This window comes from Vigna radiata, chromosome 7, assembly GCF_000741045.1.
Source record: "Vigna radiata var. radiata cultivar VC1973A chromosome 7, Vradiata_ver6, whole genome shotgun sequence".
Classification (NCBI taxonomy): domain Eukaryota; kingdom Viridiplantae; phylum Streptophyta; class Magnoliopsida; order Fabales; family Fabaceae; genus Vigna; species Vigna radiata.
The window spans coordinates 4965548-4983303 of NC_028357.1; the positions used below are offsets into that span (position 1 = coordinate 4965548).

At 33.4% G+C, this 17756-nt stretch overlaps 1 protein-coding gene across 2 annotated transcripts; it reads left to right on the forward strand.

Annotated features, from left to right (window-relative positions):
- The first annotated feature begins 416 nt into the window (after window positions 1-416).
- Window positions 417-13355, forward strand: LOC106768406 (5'-3' exoribonuclease 3). 2 transcript variants are annotated; one of them, XM_014653551.2, is made up of 23 exons: window positions 417-827; window positions 939-1041; window positions 1142-1218; window positions 2286-2477; window positions 2577-2696; window positions 2862-2924; window positions 3095-3238; window positions 3361-3525; window positions 4310-4387; window positions 4491-4577; window positions 4834-5124; window positions 5314-5409; window positions 7527-7622; window positions 7701-7771; window positions 9607-9735; window positions 9822-9898; window positions 9994-10034; window positions 10127-10201; window positions 10336-10493; window positions 11552-11668; window positions 11760-11835; window positions 12014-12090; window positions 12592-13355. In XM_014653551.2, the coding sequence occupies exons 1-23, from the start codon at window positions 624-626 to the stop codon at window positions 13100-13102; spliced, it is 3048 nt and encodes a 1015-aa protein (XP_014509037.1). In that variant the 5' UTR covers window positions 417-623; the 3' UTR covers window positions 13103-13355. The 2 variants fall into 2 exon arrangements, with proteins under 2 accessions (XP_014509037.1, XP_014509038.1); XM_014653552.2 differs by having other exon boundaries at window positions 11564-11668.
- The last annotated feature ends 4401 nt before the right edge of the window (window positions 13356-17756 follow it).

Genomic DNA, 17756 nt, shown 5'->3' on the forward strand with positions numbered 1-17756 from the left:
CTAAAGTAAATTTTAAAATATTAATGGAATTAATTTAAAACCAATAAAAAGAAAAATTTGATTAATATTTAAAATAGGAAAGATAAAAATTTATATTTTAAATTATAAAAGACGAAAGTGAGAATTACAAAGAAAACAAGGACTAAAATATTATTTTAAGGCCAACACAAAAGACAAAATATAGAAGTGTTTGGTTGAAAACAATATTAAATTACAAGAATAACCTTAAAAATATAAATGAGAAAAATACTCTATATTTATTAAGAAATAAAATTTATTTTGTTTTCTAACATGGCAAAAAAAGGATTTTAGGTAATAAAAGCTCGCCAATCTGTGAAGCACAGAAAGACTACAAAGCACTCAAAATATCATCAAAAGCATCACCACATAACGAATTTTGCAAAGGGTATTATCGTCCATTCCTTCGGACGGATTCTTTGCCCTAGCAATCCAACATGCGGGAGAGAGTGTAGTAGCTCAAAAAGGAGCAGCGCCCGCGCTAAATCAGAGTTAGCTTATTCGCATATTCTTCTTCTCCGTTTAGACTTGAGAGAATAGTGAGCTGGATTGGATAAAAAGGGTTTTCGGTTTCGGCGAACTGAATCTGAGTTCGCGACTGAACGATGGGTGTCCCTTCGTTCTATCGATGGCTGGCGGAGAAATATCCGATGGTGGTTGTGGATGCAATTGAAGAGGAACCAGTCGTCATTGACGGCGTTAAGATCCCGGTCGATACGAGCGAGAAGAATCCTAACAACATCGAATACGATAATCTTTACCTCGATATGAACGGCATCATTCATCCGTGCTTTCACCCCGAGGACAGGGTAACATTTCTTAATCTCGCTATTTTCTCTTCCGAACTTAAGTAATTAATTTCATTCTTTAAATTTCAAGATTTTGAATGTGTGCGATTACGCGTTGTTTGTTTTATGCAGCCCTCTCCGACGTCGTTTGATGAGGTGTTTGAGTCCATGTTCGACTACATTGACAAGCTATTCGTCATTGTGCGGCCTCGAAAGCTGCTCTACATGGCTATTGGTGTGTGGCTGTTTCTTGTGATTTTTGGGTTTTGTTATTGCGCTACCTTAGTTACTGGTGAAGCTTATTTGTTTTTGTTTTTGTTTGGCTCGACTCCTAGATGGTGTTGCGCCAAGGGCGAAAATGAACCAGCAACGGTCTAGGAGGTTTAGGTCTGCGAAAGATGCTGCTGATGCGGTATGTTTTGTGCATTTATTTTTTAACACTCATTTGGTGTTGTGTGCTTTTGGATGCTTCGAGATGCGGTATAGACATCAATCGTTTGTGTTTCTTGGTATCTAGTAGAAAAATGTTATTTGGACAACAAACTGTACAAAAAATTACAACTAAGAGGGCGGAACAGAGAAAACAGAGAAGTACAAGATGTAATAACTAATGTGAAAGAGAGAAAGGGGCAAAAAGTGTTGTATAAATTGTTGCGTGAAATTTACATCTCTATTTTGCAATTGTTGTGGACTTTGTACGAAATTACACACTGTTGTTAAATAGCCGATTGCAACTCCGTCCGGTATTATGACCACCATCATTGTTGTGGTTGTGGCATGTGTCGTGCATCCTCTTGTCACCCCTGACAAGTCTTCAGCAAATTAAGCTTTTGAGTTAATATAATGCCAAATTTTATGTTTTTTATTTTTGTTTGAGTAAAACTTTATATTTCAACCATCTTGTGACCAGCTATATGCCTGCAATGCAGCTGCTATATGATATGCAGATTATTTGTTCTCTGCTGTTTTCCACGATCTACAATTGAAACATTGTTTGCACTCTTTGGTTGTTATCAATAATTTAGTTGATGCAATGCTTGTTGGTTGGTAAATAAATGCTTGAACTCTGGGGTTGTCTGATTACTGATAGAAATTGTAGATAGTGAATGCTCTGGCCTTGGTCTTGAGTATTTATCCATTTATCTATGCACTTTTTTTTTTTAAAAAAAATTGTGGGTTACATCTACTGGTAAATTTTTTTGAAGTGGGGGATAGTGTTGTGATAAAATATAAGTTCTGTTGAAACAGTCTAGCTAGTGTTGTGATAAAATATAAGTTCTGTTGAAGTGGGGGATAGTGTTGTGATAAAATATAAGTTCTGTTGAAGCAGTCTAGCTAGTGTTGTGATAAAATATAAGTTCTTAAATTTCTTTACTTCGTTTGTGGTTAATGTTGTTGGTGTCTCACGATACTGGTGAAATATTTGACAAGCTAGATATGAATTTTGCCCATATTTGCCTTCTTTTCTCTTGTGTTTAGGCTGCTGAAGAAGCAAGGTTAAGGGAAGAATTTGAGAAGGAGGGCAGAAAGCTTCCTCCTAAAGAAGAGTCACAGACTTTTGATTCAAATGTCATTACTCCTGGAACTGAGTTTATGGCTGTCTTGTCAATTGCACTTCAGTACTATGTTCATCTTAGGTTGAACAATGACCCTGGTTGGAAAAATATTAAGGTATAGAGAGTTCATTTTATATGAACTTGTGACTGTAGCTAATGTGTCTTATTCGATAGAAGGATCTAATCTAATGTTATGGTTTGTGTGTGACTGAAGGTTATCCTCTCTGATGCAAATGTTCCTGGTGAAGGGGAGCATAAGATTATGTCCTATATCCGTCTGCAGAGAAATCTTAAAGGTTATGATCCAAATACGCGGCATTGCCTGTATGGTTTGGTATATATCTTACTTCCAACTTGTTGCTCTTCTAAATTTGCCTTTGATTTAGTTAATTCAAAAAAGAAAATCCAATTTCTTTTTTACTTTCAGTTGGTGTCTTCTTTGCTTTATTTATCATGAATGTAATTACCTTATTTTTTTCATTTGGTGTTCTGATGTCAGGATGCTGATTTGATAATGTTGGCATTGGCTACCCATGAAATTCATTTTTCAATTCTCAGAGAGGTTTGTGTCTAATGAGTTGTTCTTCGTCCCTGAATTATAGATTATTATGTACTTAAATAGATACATGATGCTGACAATGACGAATGATTGATAAAATTTCATGCAATTATTTTGGCTTCTTTCCATTAGATTTTGTGATTGAATTCTTGGTAAATAATGTGTTTATGCAGATTGTAGTTGCTCCTGGAAAAGACAAATGCTTCCTCTGCGGTCAGATGGGTCATTTTGCAGCAAACTGTGAAGGAAAGGCAAAAAGGAAGGCAGGAGAGTTTGATGAAAAAGGAGAGGCTGTTGTGGCTAAAATACCATTCCAGGTATGGGTTTGATTTGAAATTCATACATTCATAAAGTTATTGAATATGACAACATAATTTTGGTACTTTAGCCCTTAATTCCTACTTCCTATATATATATCATATTTTTTTTTCTTTTGTAGTTCTTGAATATTTGGACTCTGAGAGAATATCTGGAGTACGAGATGAGAATACCTAATCCTCCATTCAAGATTGATTTTGAATGCATTGTTGATGATTTTATCTTCATGTGTTTCTTCGTCGGCAATGATTTCCTACCTCATATGCCTACACTAGAGATTCGTGAGGTTTGGTATTATAGATACTCTTGTTATCTCTCTCCCTCTCCCTTATTTTCTATATCTTTGGTTGGAATCAAATTTCAGGACTGGTCATCTATTTTGTAAGAATTAATTATGAATTTTTCCTTGACTTAGCCTAACTGGACATATAGGGGTGCTGTTTTACCCCCTATTTGGACTTTGGTTGCTAATTTTAAAAATTTGGGTCAATTTTGGAAATCACAGGCTTCTTCTTTTGTCTAAATAACAAGGAACTAACTATCGAGAAAGCTTAAATTCTTAGGTTGAACAAGACTAAATCGCTTTGGGTTGAAGCATTAATAAAATATCAAAACCTTTTCTTTTCTCTGAAATTGAACTTAATTCAAAACGTGAGTGGTTATGCAGGATTTTGTAGTCTAGGATGAAGCAAGCCACAGGGTGCTGTCATGTCAATATGACCTCTCCAATGTGTTTATTGATACAATCTTTAGAAAGTGTTATATGTGGTTCAAACTTCAGTTGTTCTATTTGAGTTGATCAATTAAGACAAATAATTATAGCATAACTCACTGCAATAGTTTTTGTGCAAAGAAATGGATAAGAATTTTCAAGAATGGTCTAAATGTTAAGGCGGATAGAATTCCTAATCTTTAGCATACATATTAATTTCTTAAGTTTTGTTGTGTGGCAGTAACTATGGTGTTATGATATAGGTTTTATATTATCTAATTGTACGTGTAATGTTTTATATGGTGGTTAAGAATGTGTAACTGATCTATTTGTTGGGAATTTGAATCTTTTTACCTAGGGTGCAATTAACTTGCTGCTTGCAGTATACAAGAAAGAATTTAGGGAGTTTGGTGGTTATTTAACCAATGGAAGCACGGTATGTGATGGTAACTTAGATGATTTGTGTGATATGCTATGCCTCTTTACATCTAATTTGTGTTTATTTAAAATTTGTCTCTTTTCTTTACTGCCTTTTTCAGATAAATTTGAGCAGGGTGGAGCACTTCATTCAGGCTATTGGATCTTATGAACATAAAATATTCCAGAAAAGAGCTCAATTACACCAGGTCTGTTTAGTTGCATCTCTTTCTTTCTCCTTCAAGGATTGGATAGAGATAGAGAGAGATAATCAATTAGTGCTTATACCCGCTGTCTATATGTCACACAATTAAGGAAGTGTGACTGCTCAACTTTTGTCATAATATTGAGGAGTGAGAGATATTAAACATTTATAGGCCTATATGTTTTTTTTTTTTCCTTAGTTATAGATGTTCAAGTGTGTTCTGAAGTGTTTCTTGTTCTGTATTTTTTTTCTTCTTTCAGCGACAAATGGAGAGAATAAAGCATGGAAAGGCCCAAGCAAGAAGGAGAGGTGATGCTGAGCCTCGATTTCAACCAGACTCTTTAGTACCAGTTTCGCAATTCCATGGTTCTCGTCTTGCTTCGGCTCCAACTCCTTCCCCGTTCCAACAATCTAGGCATTCTAATTTTCATACATCAGTTAGAAAAGACCGAAAAGAAGCCTCTGAGAGGCCTCATAAAGTTGCTAGGTTATCTTCAGGAGCAAGTGTTGCTGCTGCTATTGTTGAAGCTGAGAATAGTCTTGAAATTGAAGTACGTTTTCCTGCTTCAGGAGAGGCATTCTTTAGAATTAATATATGGGCTAACCTATTACTGGGTATGAGCCTGGCAGGGAATTAGATGCACTTTATTATCTTTTCATTGTTAAGCTGTAAGGCTTTTACAATGATCCGATTATCTCCTCCATTGTCTGATTGAGTTTGGTATTCTTTTATCTTTCAGGTTCATGATAATAAAGATGAACTGAAAACAAAATTGAAGGAGATACTTCGCGAGAAATCTGATGTATTCAACTCCAAAAATGCTAAAGAGGACAAGGTAAGTTCTTATCTTTTTTGTTTAGTAGTTTAGTTTTCCCTTGCATTTTTACTTGTGGTTTTAATTGTATTTTTAAGTAACAAATAGTATGTAAATTGTCCTGCCTGTCAATATTTGATTAAACCTTAAGGATTAAATTACATTGCAGTAATTTTCCCATATCCACCTATTGTTAGTGGGGATCATGATAATAAGAATTGCGTGAATATTGTATTATTCATATCCTGTTTAAATTATCTTGCCTTTTTTAACATTCTTATGTGTTGTGGAGCCGAGTTTGGATTACCTCTGGATGTTTCCTGTTTTCGTTTTCTATTTTAACTGTCAAATTACAAAACTCTTATCTTGTTTTCAAAGTGTTTTCTGTTTGCAAAGATCAGAAAACACTGAAAACAACTTTTTCGGTTTTCTTTGTTTCCTTTACAAATATTTGAAAACAGGAAATAGATTACAAGCAAGGTGGCATTTTTGTCATAGAAAAGTGAAAACTAGAAACAATAGTACAAGTAAATGCTCCTGTAGTCTTTTCTCCATTATTGTGAAGTTTATTCTCGCTTTATTAGCTGTGTAGAGCGTTATTTTACTTTAAAAGACTAATAATGTTTTTGTTAAAATATTTGTTATGACATTTTTTAGTATTGATCATGAATCTTAACGTTTCACTATAAGGTTTCAAGTGATGATTCAAAAATGTATCTTTCCATTTGCAATATGAATTGCAATTTGACAATCTTGGTTGGTAGGTTGTGCTGATAAGTCTCCGTTGTTGGTAATTGTTTATTTTCCCTGCGTAGAATCTATTATTTATGTTGAGAAGAGTTTTTTGGGATATTAAAATGTTAATTGCTGAAGCTCTCATAATTTTCCAATCATGATTTGGAAAATGAATCTTTCGATTCATGATATGAATTCCAATTGGACAACCATTATGGGGGGTTGTGGGGATTAGTCTCTTTTGTTTGCAAGTATAATTGGTTTGACACTGTAGAAACTATAATTTAGGTTGAGGAAATTTTGGAAGTTTGTTAGCATCTCAGATTGTTGTTTATGCTGATGCTGATTAATTAACTTTTCTATTAAGAAAATAAATGGAAGGAAATATTTAATTGTTAAACTGATATAAGAAACTGAAATGGATTAGTTTTATCACTGTTATTATATAGTGTTCATGTTTCCCCCCTACTTTTAGAGTTTTTTTTGCAGTTGAGTCCTTGATGAACCTTCTATATATAAAAAATAAAATAAAACTCAAGAAAATTAACTGAGCCTTTGATCTCTATCAATTTTTTTAAATTATGGATCTGAAAGAGTGTTGAATTTAAAGTCCATGCCTCAAGGATTATCCATTTGTAATTTTTTATCTGAAAGTGTTGATTCAATTGGAACGATTACTCATCTATGCTGGAGAGAATGATTGGAGTCGTTGCCATGTGACCTATAAAAACTGAAAGTATGGCCTCTTTTGGCCTCTTAGCACACAGTTGCGCTTTGTGCTAACCTTATCTTATAGCGCCAAACTATGTTTTTTTGGGGGATTCATTATGTTCAAAACCTTCTAAATGCTTTTTGTATCTGGGTTATTACCGGCTTTATTTTGATAAGTACGACACCTGTTAGAAGTGGGTTTTAGGCCTAACTCAACCCCACAAAATCGGTTTGTAAGGTGAGGTCTGAACCCCACTTATATATTATAAATTGGCCTTATCTCTAGTCGATGTGGGACTTTTAACACACTCCCTCACGTCGAGGTATATACATCTCGAGTGTGAGACTAGATATTAATGGGTGGTCCGATAACGGTCCAATAGCGGGTGGAACAATATGCCCAACAATATCGCTAGGATAGGCTCTAATCATAGCTCTGATACCATGTTAGAAGTGGGTTTTAGGCCTAACTCAATCCCACAAAACCGGCTTGTAAGGTGAGGTCTGCATCCCACTTATATATTATAAATTGACCTTTTCTCTAGTCGATGTAGGACTTCCAACAACACTCATTCATTTATAGAGCTTGCAATAGTGATTCTTATACTACATTTTTTGTTTGTAGAAAGTTCTCTCTTTTTTCTTTAAAAATTGTTTCACTTCATTTTATCTTATATTTCTGTTTTCAACAGATTAAGTTGGGAGAAGTGGGCTGGAAAGAGAGGTATTATGAGGAAAAGTTTTCTGCTAAAACTCCTGAGGAACTTGAAGCTATACGAAAAGATGTTGTAAGTTAATGAATTGAAGTGTTACTAATTTTGGTTCATATGGAGGTCAAGGTTTTCTTATTGCAGTCTATTGTTTAGGTCTTGAAATATACTGAAGGCCTTTGTTGGGTAATGCACTATTATTATGAAGGTGTTTGTTCTTGGAATTGGTCAGTTCCTTTTCTAGTTCTTTCTGATGAACTGTATGAATCTTAAATTATGTTGGGTTTCCTTTACCTTTAATATGGCACTTGAGGTGATTTCTCTTTCCTCCCATTCACCAAATATCTGATGACCCAAATCTGAGTGTTGATTGCTGAATTTTAACTCTTATTTGGTTGAAACCTTAAATTATGCAATGCGTGATGCTTGCAAATAACCTGTTCCTGGCCTGTTCTTCCCTGTTCTCGTGCAGTTTCTTGACCACAGTACTTTAATATTTGTGATGAATCTGGGTATCAGTGTTTGAAGTCCCTCTGACCAATTCTTCATATTATGTTAGAGACTGGTTCAGATGGATTACAGAATATAATCATTGGAAACTCTTATGTCCAGACCCAGATCAGGGTGGTGGCAGAATAGAGGACAACCGAAACAAAAACAGTACACTCTTGCTTGAAAAACTAGTGCTCTCCTAATAGTGCCCTTGTGCAATTTTTGATGTCTCTTGTCTCCTTTTCAGTCTATTTAAGTTTCTTTATACCCTATTTTGCAACTAATTACTGTTAGACTATGACATGATTATGGTCTATTCGAGGGTAATGATCCCTTGTCGTATATCTATTTCTCCTCACTTAAATCTTCCTAACAGGGGGTCATTGTCTATCTGGATTGACCTTAGTGGTTTTACTAGAATTGAAGAGGCTAAAGTACCTTGAAGTAGGTGTATGTTTTGTTAGGATTAGTGTTGGGGATATTAGCTCTTTGTATCTACATGGTTCTAGGGAAGAGATGGGGCTTTTATTTTTGTTCATAGACAATAATCTTTAAGTCTAACTCAAGGTTTGCACTCTCTTGTATATTATAATTTGATTATATCTGTAATTAATGTGAGATCTGTACACCTTTTCAATGACGAAACATCTTGAGCATGGAAATAAATATTTATGTATTGTCTAATAGTAGTTGACACAATTGATCTAACAAATCTCATTTCGGTAGGCTTTAATATTATTTTAGAAAGTAGATTTTAAGTCTAATTCAATATTGGAAATAGGATTTTAGGATGAGGTTTACAATTATTTATATAGTATGATGTGGTCATATTTCTAGTCGAATTGAGATTTCAAACAATTGTATCTATCTGGTTCTAAATATGGAATGTTCAGATCCATAAAGTATTGGCTGGCTTCCAATTTAGCATCCTACTTTTGTCTAAAATGTCAAGCACACACATCATTTTAGACATAGAGATGTCTGATTTTAAATGAAAAATTGGGATTTACGAACTACAATTGGTCAAGAGAAATTATAACAACACATTTTTTTTGAACATTTTTCTGTGGACTGAAATTTATCAGAAATAAACTTTTAGTAAATTTCTTCTCATTTAATGAGGTTGTCTTGATTTAGTAGTTTTCAATAAATTTCAGCCAGTGGTGGAATGTTTATAAGAAAAAATGTTAGAGATGTTAGCACTGGTTGGACAAAGTGCTTTGTTTGGTAAACTTGTGATTTTAGAAAACTTAACGTTATTAGAGTATATATTGTATTCATATATTTTGTGGGGGTACTTTTAGAGATAAACATGCTTCCGTTGTGGGTTGTTTCTTTTCATATGTTGGTATTCATAATGCTTTCTATGTCGAGGTGGTGTGTGTGATTCTGGCTATGGAAGTTGCATTCTCGAAGGGATGGACTAATATTTGGATTGAGCATGACTCTCAACTTGTTTTTCATGCATGCCTGTGAATTTTATACGTTTTCTTCATCCGGTGTCCAGATTCGATCTACAAGAATTGCATGACTTATTTTATCAGTTTTAATTAAATTTTTATTACAACAGGTTTTATCCTTATCACTATGCCCCCTTTGCGTCTGATCTCAATGGCCTTGGTAAACTTGATATTAGCTTTGAGCTGGGTACTCCATTCAAACCATTTGACCAGCTTTTAGGAGTCTTTCCTGCTGCAAGGTTTGCTTGTTGCACAACTTATTTTTGTAAGGAGTTATAGCTTCCTAAATTCACATAGTGTAACATTGGAGCTGTGATATCTGCAGTTCTCATGCTCTTCCTGAGCCATATAGGAGACTTATGACAGATCCAAACTCACCAATCATTGATTTTTATCCAATTGGTATGTCTTTAACAGATTGGGATACAATTTAAGTTTTAGATGTTCCACTATATTATGAATATTGCCCCCCGTTTAATATCAGTGTTGTGTCTCAGACTTTGAAGTGGACATGTATGGAAAACGCTACGCTTGGCAGGTCCAATCCTGATTTACCCTTACTTTTTTCTTCTGTGTTTTCTAGACATGGTTGCATCATAGCTCATACAATACCATCCTTCCTCTTTGCAGGGTATTGCTAAGTTGCCTTTTATTGATGAAGGGCGCCTTCTGGCAGAAGTTCAAAAGATTGAAAACTTTTTAACAGTATGTCTCTGTTCTCTGAATTTAAATTCACATTTGGTCCAATTTACCGATCCCAACTCTCACCCCTCCCCGATGTTTACTAATTTGAGCTTACATTTTTTCTCCATATTCTATTTCTATTAAAAAATTAAAAGCCTGAGGAAAAGCGAAGGAATGCTACAATGTTCGACTTGCTCTTTGTGAATTCTTGTCATCCTCTATCTGCTTGCATAAGCACACTCGGCAACAAGTGTAAAAACATGTCAGACAGTGAACGGGCCATTGTGAAGGAAAGAATCAATCCGAAAGAAAGGTTGGTACTGATGCTTTGCAATTTCCCAACCATATTTTTGATGATGATAACGTTTTAACAAAATTTCCTTCTGATCGTAGTAGTGGATTTGTTGCATCTGATGGGCATTATTTATGGCCACGAGTCGGAACTTTTTTTGGTTATGATATTGCAAGCCATAATATATATGATTTGTGAACTTGTGGAGTATGCATATGTAGTTTAAGAAAAAAGTAATGCAGAATTGCTCGTTAGGGATCTCTTACTTTTTAATTTAAAATTAAGCTTGAACGTGATATACACATATCTGAGACATTAAAAACCGTAGGGAAAAATAATGTGCAAGATTGTGATTAGCATCCCTAAAAACTAAGAAAGTAAGGGAGAAGAATCAAACACTTCAATACTCTATTTATCGAGCATCCCATGTTATTTGATTTGAGGCTCTGGCACCGTATATACCCAATCCGGATCAGGTCACCACCTCAAAGAGTTGATTTCTTAATGACTTTCGCTAACAACACTTGGTGTAATTTCACCCAGTTTCCTTGTTTGTTAGAACCCTTCACCAATCAGAAACCATTATAGCTAACCCTTTTTGAGACACTGACAACTAATTGATTAGCAGTCATGTACTTGGGAAATCCAACCTTAAAAGCTTGTCGTTAAAGGGAGTAACCATAGTACTAATTTCAAGTCCATGTTATGCCCATAGCTGACGTTTTGTCATTTGTGTCAGTGCTGGACTGGAATTAGTACTACTCTATGATTAGGTACTTAAATGCTTAGATATGGCACATTGTTACGGGAAAACATACTAATATATTATGATGATTAGAGTGGTTGCTGTAGACTTTGAGGGAGGATGTTATCTTGTAGTAGCACAGTTTGAAAAGTTAATGATTTTTTTTCCCAAAGACAAGCACACTAGAAGCTGCTATAGAAGTTCACAGCAGTTTTCAAATGGATGAAACTGTCAAGTTTGTATACCTTTTTTTTCATACACACACACACATATATATATATATTCAAATTTGAAATTTTAATATCTTGCTGGACTATTTTCTGATGTTATTTAGGAATGCATGCAGTGGTGGAATGAATGGTTACATATCCTTATGTGGTGGAGAACCTTGCCCTCCTATCTTTAGGTCTTCTATTGCAAGCATGGAAGATATCACGGACAATCATGTTATGTAAGTCTCTCGATACTGGATATAATTTCGTAAGGACACCATTTACGGTGAAAGTTGCTATGATTTATCTTATCTGCCCCTTGTTGCTCAGATGTGCAATATATAGACTCCCAGATACACATGAACACATTACCCGACCACCACAAGGAGTAAAATATCCAAAAAAGGTATCAAATTTAGTAGCTTCGTATTTATACCCTCCAATTTCCAAGTCCCTTTCCCTTTTTAGTTTTCAATTTCAACGTTTGCCGTATAAAGACACTGGTTTGTTTAAAGCATTGCTCGTGTTTCATCCACTTATTCTGTAACGTATTTGAAAAATAGAGTTATGTGCTTTGTATACAGACTGTTACAATTGGAGATCTACGACCTGATCCTGTTTTATGGCATCAAGATTCAGTTAGGAGGCACAATGATGAAAGGTAAGACTTTGTTTTATGCATTGTTTTGATTACATGTGAAATAGTTTGGAGCAAAGAAACGAGGAGGAATGAAATGTAAATAACTAAAAAATATAAGAGAAATGAAGTAAAAAAGTGTAATGTGGATAAATAAAAAAGTGAAAATAAATAAATAAATTATCAAAAGTATTTTTATATTAATTACGAAATTAAACATCTTTTTTCTTAAGTTTCTTTTTAAATTTCATGTTCTATAAATATTTATTAAACTTTTTAATAAATAAAAATAAAAAACCACAAATCCTTTCGCCTTCATCCCATTTGAGGGTATTTACTTCGTCATGGGTTTCTCTGATTTTTGTCAATTTTCTGTTCTCTTGCTACTTTAATATAACTCATTAGTCACACAATCCCTTTCGCTTCCCTCCCTCCTAATCACCCATTTAAACTTATGCTTTATCTATGCATCTTTAATCCATCTAGTTGGCTAGAACTGAGCGGAACTCCGGTTTTTTATTTCAGGAAAAACCCTCCAGGATCTATTTCTGGTCGAGAGCTTGGAGATGCTGCACATAGACTCGTTGTCAATTCCTTACAGGCAAAGGTTGACACTACTGGCTACCGCCACCGCCAGCCCCCGCATAATGGACCTCCTAAATCTGATCCCGCACCAGTGGGTCATCGACAACCAGTGTCTTCCTATGGTTATGAATCACGGCCAGGCCACGATGCAATCCCACCTTGCAATGCTGTCCCTACTGCACAACAATACCCCCCACCTCGTCAACAATCAAATTCTAACAAAAAAAGTGACTATAATAATCACCCTAGATCACATCATCATGAAAGAAATCACCATTCGAGGCACCGAGACCAATCATCAGGAAATTATCAAAATGCTAGTCATCATCGTCATGAAGTTAGTCACCACAGCCGAAACAACGCGAGTGGGCACAGGGAGCATGGCCATCATTCATTAGATAGACGAGGGAACAAGGATGCAATGCCTCCACCACCTTACAATCGCAGATAATTTCATTCTTCCGGGGAATATTATTCCCCACGAATTAAAAGTTGTTGTACCATATATTTTTCTCTCAATTAGATGAGGTTGGAGGGCTGGACTTCCGTTTTGTACTGTTATGTCTAGTCGAGACAATAGTTATAAACCAATTTTCCGTTGAGTAGCTGAATCTGAGAAATTTTATCCCCTATAACTTAGGTTTTATAACATTTTCCCTACATGATATATTGGTTATTCAATTGGTTGATTTCTTCTGGGACTAGATTGCTTTTCTCTTAAATCATTTCTACTTTCAGTTTGTGACGCCTGTTTATTAGTTTCTACTGATGTATTCATCATGAAAATGATGCGTAATTATATATAATAAAATCGATTTAATCAATGAGCACTTCGGTTTCATACACTTTGTTTGGTAGAGGAAGATATAAGTTAATAAAGTAGATGATAAATTAAATAGATATTGGAGTTGTTTAATTTAAAAGAAACGAAGAAAAGAGAGTAGATAATTAATTGGATAGATTATCATTTTGTAAAAGTATTTCTAAGTCATCAAGAAGCATCATGCATGATTTGATTTGATTAGTTGATAAATATTTGACAACATTAGTAAAGCTTCAATAAGAGAAAATTTTCTTTTAGATATTCAATCATCTATGACATTCTTTAGATTAAATTTTCTACTATCAAAATATCTTCAAATACTTTTAAGATTTGCATTGCAATTCTTTTAATTGTTTTGATCAACAATTTCAATGTTCAAATTTATTTATCAATTCAAACTTGATCATCACACCACCCTTCAAATTTGATTAATTGTTTATCTGAATTTAATTTCTTTAATGTTTTCTTTATTTTACTCCTCTAGTTATTCTTTCATTAAAGTCTTCTAATAGAAGAATTAATCTAATATCATTGTATACTTGTGTTGATTCATCTAACATTTTGCTTTGACTCGTTTATTGTTTGTAGTAGTTTAATATCTTGTTTTATCACATTGACTCTGTTTGGTCAATGAAATTATCAATTGAGTTCAACTAAGTATGTATTGTTGTATGTGTTTGATAACCTTTGTTGTCTAAAATCTTGTGACTTTATTTAGCACTTTTGACTTGAGTTTATCTAAGTTTCACTGTGTTTGCTTTAGATTTCAAGCTCCATTTTTTTTTGTGCCAATTGTGTTTTTGTTATGCTTTGCTTTCACTTATTGAATAAACATTAGTCCAACAAATATATATATATATATATATATATATATATATATATATATATATATATATATATATATATATATATATATATATATGGGGTTCGTTAACGCGCGTACGTCTATTTTTAGTTGGTATATTTTAACAATATGTATTGGATTATGGTAAACAAAAATACTCTCATATATTATGAATTCTAAGTTTTAAAGTCAATGATATTTAAATAATTTTCATTCTCAAAACTAAAAAAAAAAAGAAACTCCCAAACCCTTACTCACCTTTCTCATTCCTCTCAATCCTTTCTTTTTCATCTCTCTCAATCCAACATTTTCTCTATCATCCTATGGTAGATCGAACTGAAAAAAAAAATTAGAAATACTTGTTAAACAATTTACCTTTGTAAAGAGTTGAGTCATTGGCATATTCGCCCTCAAGCAAAGGTTCATTCAAGATCTCTTCAATTTCATCATCTTCACTAACCTCTCTAATTTCATATGTTGAATCGTCATCTATTAAAAAACCTTCAGACTAATTATCAATTCCTTCTGATGTCATTATGTTTGTGAAAATTAGATAAAATTAGATAAAACAAAAATTATAAAATGAAAACTCATTATAAAATAATTTTTTGTAAGAAATTGTTTAATAGTGAATGTTTCTAATTTTTTCCAAGCGAATTACCAATTCCTTCATATGTCATTATGCTTGTGAAAATTAGATAAAATTAGATAAGACAAAAATTATAAAATGAAAACTCATTATAAAATAATTTTTTTGTAAAAAATTGCTTAATGTTTCTGATTTTTTTTAATTGGGGCTACAATAGAGATGACAGAGAAAAGATTGTAATGAGATAGATGAAAGAGAAAAGATTGAAAAAAATGAGAGAGGTGAGTAAGGGTTTGGGGGTTTCTTTTTTTTTTTAGTTTTGAGAATGAAAATTATTTAAATATCTTTGATTTTAAAACTTAGAATCCATAATATATGAGGGTATTTTTGTCTACTATAATCCGGTACACATTGTTAAAATGTACCAACTGAAAAACAGACGTACAACAAACCCACACCCACACACACAGACACACACACACACACACACACACACACACACATATATATATATATATATATATATATATATATATATATATATATATTTACACTAAGAAACATGGTTGCCTAATGATTATTTATGAGCATCTAATAGGATAATCAGTCTAACAAGCCTTTTTTATGTCCAATGCTTATTTACGAATATATTCTAATAAAAATGGAGGAGTTTTTTTGAGAGGGACTCATCTAGGGGATAAGAGAAGAGCATAAGCATGCATGGAGTTAAAAAATCACTTCCATTTTCATCAATTTCACACTTTTGATCCATTTTTTATGCTACTTATGGATAGGAATAGCTAAATCTCCTATTCATTAGGGTATGATGTAATATATCTAAATTTGATGTAGTTTCTCTTATGGAATATAAATTTCTTTTATGACTCTTATGTTATTTCCTTATTCTTAATGTGTATCATGGATAATCTATGCTATTTTGTGGTATGTAAACATTTCATATTGCTTTGGAAATTGGACAATGATAAAACAACTTATAAGTTTTGTTTTAGACGTAATAATCTCTTGGTCATCCTAAACACTTTTTCTTAATGCAAATCTTGTTTTAAAATAGCTAAGGGATTAATATTTTTACATAGAGGCTTAGAACTTGTAAGGTTCAATTATGTTACAAATATATTGTTTAGAGTATTGCATTGAATTTAGTTCATGAAATCCAACTCCCATGAATCTTTGTAGTGATCAATTAACACAACTCTAATTGAATATATTTTTATGGATTCAATTTAATTTCTCAAATAGATTCATGTTAAACATCACTATGAACTTTGATATTTCAGTTATGTTGACACCTCAAAGTCCATCTATCATTTACAATCACATGAAAAATATTATACAAAATAAAAATAAAGATAAGAGAATACAAAAGTATGGAGCACAATACCAATCTTAAGAAAGCTTAGACGCTCGACCTAATAAAAATTGTAAGCGATAGTTGCTTTTGACATGCTATTCAGAATGCACACTGTAGAGTTTTATAAGAACTTCCTTAGTTGAAAGGTAATCGTTTAGCTTGGAGAGTTTTTGTATTTAGAAATAAAAGCACAACTGTAGGTTTTTATAGGAGAAACGTCTAGGTAAGAGAAGAGATATATACATAGTTATTTTTATACTGATTCACTCCAACTGAGCTACGTCTAGTCTCCTCTTAAGAGGGTTCCACTATAATCTTCACAAGATTACAATTGAGTATTCTCACCACTCCTGGTCTGAGAATTCGCGTCACTCCTACTACTTAGCAAACCTTGCCAAAAATTTTTTTGAGTATTCGCACCACTCCTAGTACTAGACTACCACATCTAGATTTTCCTTAAGTATTCGCACCACTCCTGATACTTAGCAACCCTTGCCAAGATTTCCTTTGAATATTCGCACCACTCCTAGTACTGGACTACCATGCCTAGATTTCCTCAACTCAAAATGAGTTCAATTGCAAGTATTTTAATTCTCTCCATAACTGCAATCAACGATTGCTTACAAGTCGTTCAGACTATTACTTATGCGGAGAGTATGTGAATACAATATAAAGCAGCCCAAACACTCGCATATGTTTTTCTCTTTTCTTTTTCTCTCTTTCTTACAATTAGTAAGCAATGTAAAAATGAAGCTGAAGAGTGTTTCTTTTCTTTTCTTCTCTTCTTTTTTTTTTTCTCAAATATGATCTTTTTCTTGAACTCTTTATTTTCTCATGATAGATATTTTGTGGTAAGCTTTTCTTTGACTATTCTCTTCCTAAACCAGTACAACTTGACAGTAAGTTGATGCTTCAATTTGCGTGCTAACCCTACCACCAACAGTCACAGCACCTCTTCATCGTTAAAACCTCTTCATCACTATGCTCCTTAAGAGTAAGGTAACAATTTTTCTTTGCAAGCTTTCTATTTTAAACACCACAAATATTTGGACTACCAAATATCAAGACCGACATGTTGCTTCGAATGCGCAGACGGCAAGCACTCTTTACATGCCTTCCAATCATGTAAAGACTTGGGGTGATGAACTATGTATGGTTAAAGGGCTACTCACCCTTCCAAGTAAGGTATGTAGCCTTGAGATAGTAGGTACCAGGTTAGCGAGTTATCATATCTGGAACTTTGCAAGATGTATTCAACCTTAAAAGAACATTTTAAATTATGTATTAATTTATATAAATACAAAAAAAAAAAACATATAAAGTCAAGGCCTCTCTGTCAACATTAAAGTATTTCACTACAAATATCTCAAGATAAATACTTATTTAATTTAGAAAATCACAAAATCAAATTTACACTTTTATATATATATATATATATATATATATATATATATATATATATATATATATATATATA

Excerpts from the sequence above, each read along its gene's own strand:
- LOC106768406 (XM_014653551.2), top strand. The coding sequence starts at position 624 with ATGGGTGTCCCTTCGTTCTATCGATGGCTGGCGGAGAAATATCCGATG. Across the intron at positions 7,772-9,606 it reads GGTGTTTGTTCTTGGAATTG|GTTTTATCCTTATCACTATG; the intron begins GTCAGTTCCTTT and ends TTATTACAACAG. Across the intron at positions 10,202-10,335 it reads AGATTGAAAACTTTTTAACA|CCTGAGGAAAAGCGAAGGAA; the intron begins GTATGTCTCTGT and ends AAAAATTAAAAG.